This window comes from Adiantum capillus-veneris, chromosome 18 (assembly GCF_014529385.1).
Source record: "Adiantum capillus-veneris isolate H3 chromosome 18, ASM1452938v2, whole genome shotgun sequence".
Lineage (NCBI taxonomy): Eukaryota > Viridiplantae > Streptophyta > Polypodiopsida > Polypodiales > Pteridaceae > Adiantum > Adiantum capillus-veneris.
In genome coordinates this window covers 92,047,475-92,054,986 of record NC_140948.1, presented here as the reverse complement: position 1 = coordinate 92,054,986, position 7,512 = coordinate 92,047,475, and the positions used below count along the sequence as shown (strand labels likewise).

At 40.3% G+C, this 7,512-nt stretch overlaps 1 protein-coding gene across 1 annotated transcript; it reads left to right on the top strand.

Annotated features, from left to right (window-relative positions):
- Positions 1-3,441: 3,441 nt before the first annotated feature.
- On the top strand, positions 3,442-7,144 carry LOC147436028 (uncharacterized). The gene is made up of 2 exons (XM_086488925.1): positions 3,442-3,565; positions 6,162-7,144. The coding sequence occupies exons 1-2, from the start codon at positions 3,493-3,495 to the stop codon at positions 7,001-7,003; spliced, it is 915 nt and encodes a 304-aa protein (XP_086345051.1). The 5' UTR covers positions 3,442-3,492; the 3' UTR covers positions 7,004-7,144.
- The last annotated feature ends 368 nt before the right edge of the window (positions 7,145-7,512 follow it).

Sequence of the window (7,512 nt, the reverse complement as noted above, 5' to 3'; positions counted from 1 at the left end):
GTGAGACACACTCCAAAATAGAGCTCCCGCAATATCAATACAAGCCTCGCATGCTCTAGTATCACACTGCAATCTGTGAGCTAATCACCAAGCCCACACTGTGCGGTATCGATGCATACATACGCACAAATCTCCCACCTGCAGAGAACACCGCACGCAAATGCTGAGTGCAACCTGCAATCTCTACCTAGATCGCATAAATGATACGCATAAAACTCCAGGGAAAATTTCGCCAGAGTTTCGACGCACAATGGCTATCAACACAAAATAACCATTGTCCTGCAAGCTCAATACAATGAGCAATCAATGTGCATCAAACTACACTCAACATACATGCATAAGCTCTACAAAACTATGGCAAACAATGCTCGAGATCACAAGACTCTCCCACCCGAGAGCAAACCACTGTCTCAAGCAAAGAAAGATACACAACTCCTCACTCTTGCGAGAGTGGATACAAAAAACACAAAACTGTGTCCAAACTGACAAAACCTGTCAAAGTGAGAGTAAACACTCGATCACAAACTATGGCGAGAATCTGGGAAAAATCCGACAGAATTTCTCCTGAAAACTGAGCAAAAAACTCAAGTACAATCTCTACCATAAACCATAACACTACTCAATGCCAATGAGTAGAAATGCCAAAATGGCTCCACATTTTCACATACAATGGCAATCCGCACTCAACGTACATCAACGGAGTAACCACGCATAAGCAAGCGCCAAAAGATTTGCAATCCGGAAACTTATTCAATGCGAAAACAATGCTCTCAAGAGAGCTCACCGGCACTTGAAAGTGCTCGTCAAAATGCATGTATAATGGGCATCAACCATGCGCCATAACCATATGCAAACCATCCGCAAAGACCATGAATCCAAGCACAAAATCACTGCCAAAGTATCATGTGAAAACAAGTGAAAGAAGCTCCACCTGTGTGCTCCAAAAAACTGCGTCTCTCAAGAGACCGCTTCGGTGGTGTGTAAACGCCTCCGTACTTTGTTGCCCAAGTCTACCAAAAAACCCTCAAACCACAAGCTTAACACAAGCTGCAATTGCATCTTCAGCTCAGAATTTATGCACTCAACTTCAAGCATCTCCCGTGCTTCCAAAAGTGCATCAAACTCGCACACAATGCGACAACAAAAAATCTGGAATTTCTGTATACAGCCAGTCTGAGATGAATATCAGCAAAACGGTGAGGAATTTGCAAAAAGTTTCTTCTGCAAAGTTGTAGACCACGTCGAAACGGATGGTCTAGGCGGACAGAATAGTCAGATCTGCATTCTACAAGAAGAAAAACGAATCTGAAAACAGTGCTGCTGCGCACACAGTTTTAGGGCAGCACCTTCACTTACACACAATCTTCCACACTCCTTTCTGAGCTTCCACAAGATCATACATTACTCTCAATTGAGCTCACAAGCTCCCATTGCATTCTCACAAAGCTTCCAAGCTTTCTTAATCTCTCTACCGTCGAGAGCGAGCGAGCTATTGCCTCGAAGCTCTCAAAGCCGTCGTGCTCTCCGCGGTCACCATAGCTCTGATACCAATTGAAGGGGATCGGGGAGCACCACAGACGGAGAGTGAGAGAGAGAAGGAGACACACGGAGAAGGGAGGCCTATTCCAAGCTTGTGAGAAGGGAGGCCTATTCCAAGCTTGTGAGAATAGGTCTCCCTTCTCCGCAGCCCCCTGTACACTTATGCTATGTATAAGGTATACAAGTTAGTGGGCGCCCAGACTCTGGGCGGCCGGGCAAGGCACAAACGCCTATACCCCAACAGAATTTGTGTGGATGTAGAAAGAAAAGGGGATTTTTTTTTCTACGCGTGGACATAATCGCTCTACTCACTTTTATTCATTACTTTACAAGATGCTTTCGAATCTTTCGAATCCTACCGTCCCATCCTATTATTGAAAGATGCTACAACAGATTCGATCCTCACCTAGGCTGCGATAAGCTCTAAATGCCGTTGTTGTAACCACACCAGCTACCACATCAAGATGTGAGCGATTGCAATCCTCATCATTAAAAAAAAATCCCTGGCACGACACCATAACTTTGCAGACCCATCCGTCTACGCTCATGCTTGGTCCCCGTCTTCGTCCCCTACTTCACATTGGGCGTCCCCCGCCCCCCTGCCCCCCCTTGAAACACACACACACACACACACACACACACACACACACACACACACACACACACACATGCCAAACCCCTTCATTCCTTTTTACCTGCTTTGATGGCAGTGCAATATCATTTTTTATTCCACTCTATATTTCTTTGCTTCTAATTGTTCATAGACTACTGGCTCTTCTATAAAAAAAAATCACTCCAATACAAGGGAATATTCTCCTCTCAGGACCCCTCACTTTTCTTGAGTGGCGCTCCTTCTGTCCGGTCCTCTCCTCTCAGCTCCCTCACCCATGCCCTGATTTGTGCTGCTCTGTCTTCCTCCTACCTTGCCGTAATAAAACAGACCCCATCCTCCTCACGAAAACACCCCTTGCTCCTCGCTCTCACGAAGGCAGTGATTCCCCTCTCACGTAGGCCCTCCCTCACGTAGGCCTTCCCGTTTGAGTCTCGTGAAAGAAACAGCACAGTGCAGCCGCAAATTTGCATGGCACAAAGAGAGAGAGAGAGAGAGAGAGAGAGAGAGAGAGAGAGAGAGAGAGAGAGAGAGGCGAACCTTGATTCCTTCGACAAGGCTTTCCCCTCATTTGATGAGCGTTGCAATTCACTCATTTTAGAAACTTGGAGAGAGAGGTGGCTGGTGTTAGTGCATGAAGCAATGGCATGGTGATTGGAGTGATAAAGAGAGAGAACCGTCTATTCCATGCAGACTGCTCTCATTGTGTTTGTGTTTAGAAGGAAAAGAGTGAGAGAGAGAATCTGCTTAGATTCTCCTCTCAAATCTTTTTTGAAAATGGGTATCACCTAGTGGTGAGTAGATTATATTAACAAGACCAAAAATTTACAATTTCTTGTCATGCTCATTTGGAGCCATGACATCTTCAAGAGACCATGGTTACATTGGCCGATAGGGACACCATCCCACGACAAAGAGAGATCCCACACCCTTACCCTAGTTAGTAGGTCAATGTTGCACCGCTAGCCCTTACCTTGAGGAAAGGGGATTTTTTTTAATGGCCTTCAAAGGGGAAAAAAAAGTGGTGAAGATGTCACGTGGATGCCTTGAGGTCTTACCATTTTTCCAAAGTCCATAAATAAATAGTAGATAGTAGAGGTAAAAATTCGCTTTACATAATAGAATGGACGATAGGATTCTTCTATTCAAGAAAGACGCTAAGGCTAGCTTTGGGGTTACGCTTAGGAATCTTGGAAGGAATTGAGTAATGGGTCAATCATTCCTTGCTTTACATAATAGAGGAGATCTTCTAATCGAGGTGTATATTTTATAAGAGAGAGTTTGGATCATCCAAACGATTAGAATAGTCTTTTTCAAACTTCCTATCGCATTTCATATTTCACATGCAAAAGATAGCGGCTTGCTTCGGACTTTGTCGTTGCGTGAGGAGATTTTGGAGATCTTTTCAAGGGCCTTGTAAGAAATTCTCTCTCTCTCTCTCTCTCTCTCTCTCTCTCTAAAAATTCTCAATACAAAAAATGCTCACATTTATTGAGTACGTTCTAGATGTCCAAAAAGGACAACTAAACACTCTAACAACTGAATCTCACATCATATGGTTTTTTAATTTCAAGAAAAGTAGTGACATTAGCATAAAATTATAGCACTACCATTTTGGAGGTGAAATTTGATAGTCCTTTGACTCAACCCAAAAGTAGTGAAATTCCATCTCCAATGACAGTTTTGTATAAACTAATTGATGATGCATAGCTTATAAAGTGATTGACATTTATCAAATTATTGTATAAAAAAGACACTTGCATTGATTGAAAAAGTGACCATTTTGAAAAAGTCCTTCTATATTAAATGAGTAGGTCGCAATTTTAGTGTTTTTTTCTTATTTTTTCTTGTAATTTTATGTAACGTGGCGATGGTAGTGATTGGACTCACTTGTTTTTGTCTCTTCCAAATGGTCCTCTAATGATCTCAAAAATCTTCTAATGTTGCTAATTGAATTGTAGTGCAATAGGAGTTGAGATGTTTATGTTTGTTGTTCTTCATGTTGATTGTATGCAATAGTGGACGCATTGATTTTGACGTCTAGTTTACATGCGATGGAGTTGTTGTATTGTGGATTGCTTTGTTGGACTTGTGACTGCATTTATCATTCCCCTTTGTGTATATGTGAAGTTGTTTGCTAATTGGTAGCTCTACCACATTCCTTAAACTTATCTCTATTGTTTTTTATATGTGGCTCTCTTATCTTGCATTCGAAGACGTCGTTAGTTTTTGTGTACCCAACGCATGGCACGTGATTAGGTTATGGAGTGGGATGGCCTGGAGGGAGCGGGATTTGGATTACTAATTGGACTTCTAGTTTTTAGTTTTTATGTTGAAGTTATGCTTAATGTTTCTATTTTAACAAAGCACTTTTGTAGTGTTGTTTCTTTTTGTTTAACACTAGTTTGGTACCAAAAAAGCCACTTTAGTGTCCTTTTTTTGTGAATTTCAATAAAATGGTACATGAAATCTAGAACACATCTCAAGAAATGCTTTTGCAAACATATAAAATGTTATTCAAAGTACTCATAGAAATTATAATCCCTCACTTTTGATCATAACCTCAATAATAACTACACTCATGAAAAGAACCTACGCAAAAGAACATTCAATGTTTCACTAAAATCCGTACTCTAGCCTAAGAAGAAAATGAGCAGGGTGCATGCAATAATCCGTGGTAACTACTAATATATGTGTTTGATATTTTGCAATTGTCATGTGAATAAAAAATCCTTTGTAACTAGAATTAAATATAGAAAGTCCTCTGGATCAAATAGGCAATGTTCATAAATTCAATTAATGATCACAAAAAACATTTAGTTCATCTAAATTTACAATGTCTTATGATGCATATATACTAGATCTATGACTCCATTATATAAGGTGATAATTTTTAATGGTTATGCAAGCCACATTTGGTGATTTATGACATATCCAAAAAACTGCGCATGTTGTAATTATGATTTTTTATTTATCAAAGATAAACCTTAAAATAAAGTCCACTTTAAATTTCTCCATTCCTCTCACTTATTTGTATACAAAAACCTCATATGGACACAATTGGGAGATTTATATACACACTTTCATTAGTTTTTCATAGCAATGGCTTTTTTGCAAGAAATTACGCACTACAATTTTTTTAAAATGAGCTTAAATTACAAGATACCTATGAGTTTGAACCCTTGAAAAATGTTTGGTTGATGGGTATTGACCTATAGATATATTATACACCTTAGGTGTTGTCCCATAACCTCATCATGTTAATAAAAGAGGCCTTGAAAGACCAAAATTTTTCAATTTGGCAACATTTTCAAGATTTTGGTCTTTTGATTATAACAAAAGCTTAGTCCCATAACTAGGTTATGAAGCTCAATTTTTTGTTATAATAAATTTTTTCCTATCCATACACCTTGAAATCTATGCAAAATCTTATTTTGATGAGAAGTCATGTTCAATTTATGAAAATTTTGTTAAAAGTGCAATAAATTTTTATGACTTTTTCATCTTAAAACTTATCATTATAATCTAAATTTGGTATTAGTTTTGGCAAAAGTAAAATTTGGCTATGTTCTTCACCTCATAGCTGACATAAGATATGAACGTGACCTATTAATGTTTTTTTTTAGATTCACCAAATAATTATGACAAGTTGCTAGAAAAACATGACACTTTAGTGTCTCAGGACATTTGAGTGTCTAATTACAGAACTAGCGTTAATTCAAAGTTATTTCCATGTTGTGAAAAAAAAGAAATGCAAAGCCTTTCAATCTAAGCACATGCACCAGCTCAGTGTTGTGTTAGTATTTTAACCGGCTAAAACCATAAAATCCCGGTTAGATTTTGATCTTGCGTCAAAGAAAACCGGCAAATTTACACAAGTTTTAGTGTAAATACCGGCAAAAGCTTCAAATTTTGACCTAAAAATGTAGAATCTCGAAAAATGTATTTTTCTAGCCATTTTTCTAGCCCTGGCTTGACCAAAAGAGATGTGATAATGTCGTTATAACTGCAGCAAAGACTACTCGCGCTTTTAAAAGGGAGGGAAGAGATTACAAGCCGATTCGAGTGATCGACATAGCCAACACTGTTGAGAGCAGCCGGGGGGGAGTTTGCTTCACAAAACCAAGCGACTGGAGCTTTCACGTGATTTCTCATACATGGAGCCAGGGTGTAAGAGATTTTTCTACCAAGATTGCTGATGGGCTCACATCAGAGGATCGGTTGGGCACGTCAAAGAGTGCTTATAATCAAGCTTTCCAGGAGGCGGATTTAGGTAGCGAGGATTGCTACAGACAACTCATGGATTTCCTCATGTTGCTTCAGAAAGATGGTGTGAAATATGTCTGGTTTGACGCGCTATGCATCAATCAAAGAGACGACGAAGAAAAGAGCAGAGAGATTTCTTACATGGCTGCTTATTATGCCAAGAGTGAAGGTTGCTACGTTCTCACCCATGGCCTTGGCCAAGGTTTTGAGCTCTGGAAACCAGCACAAATTAGTCAGGAGGACGAGGATGAGGAAGAGGGTAGCGGCATGGTAATAATCAAGACTGACGAGTTCAAAGGTGTGTTTGAAAATGAAGGACGGGGCGCAACAGTTGTGCTAACTCCGGAGGTGATTCAAAGGGGAAATACAGTAGAGCTGATCAAACTTCCTCGATGGTTCCGGCGAGTGTGGACATTTCAAGAGTTTATGCTTCCAAAGAAGTTGATCTTTTTAGTGGGAGGATTGAGTGAGAGGGTTAAGAGACACCTCAATTGGCGTATCAATGCCATAGATGGAGCTGAAGGATTCTGCAAATGCTGCCTACCTCCCAAAGATTGGATCATGGATAAGGCCAATGAGGAGAATTAGTCGACTGCGATGGTGAATGTACTTCAAGCAGTACAGATCATGAGGACGTGTTTGGAAAAGATGAGGTATGCTCAAAATGCCAAAGCAAACCCTTGGTTAGAATAGCAGCCAAGCAGCTTCTCCTCCAATCTTGGGAAACAAAGGAAGATCCAACAATATACTTTGTCGACAGGGAAGCGTATCTATGTTTGGCAAGGCTAAATAATGTGGAACTTCGGGAGCTTTTGTTTCCTTTGATCCAGTTGTATCAATTGTTGGATAAATACAAGCCAGTAGATGTTGTGTCACAGATAGCCAGTCGACGTTGTACCCATGAGGAGGATCGAATACTATCCATATTAGGCCTGCTAGGAGTACAACTTAGTCAAGTGAGGACCAGCCAGACCTTGGAGTACCAGATTTTGCATCTAGTCAAGTCGTGCAATGACCCTCGCCTTGTACTAGAATTGTGTGCAACTGATGGCAGAGGTTACCATAGGCCAGGGATGTCATGGGCGCCAAACCTTCAG

Coding starts and splice junctions, on each gene's coding strand:
- LOC147436028 (XM_086488925.1), top strand. CDS start 3,493: ATGCAAAAGATAGCGGCTTGCTTCGGACTTTGTCGTTGCGTGAGGAGA. Junction 3,566..6,161: donor GAGATCTTTTCAAGGGCCTT/GTAAGAAATTCT, acceptor TTATAACTGCAG/CAAAGACTACTCGCGCTTTT.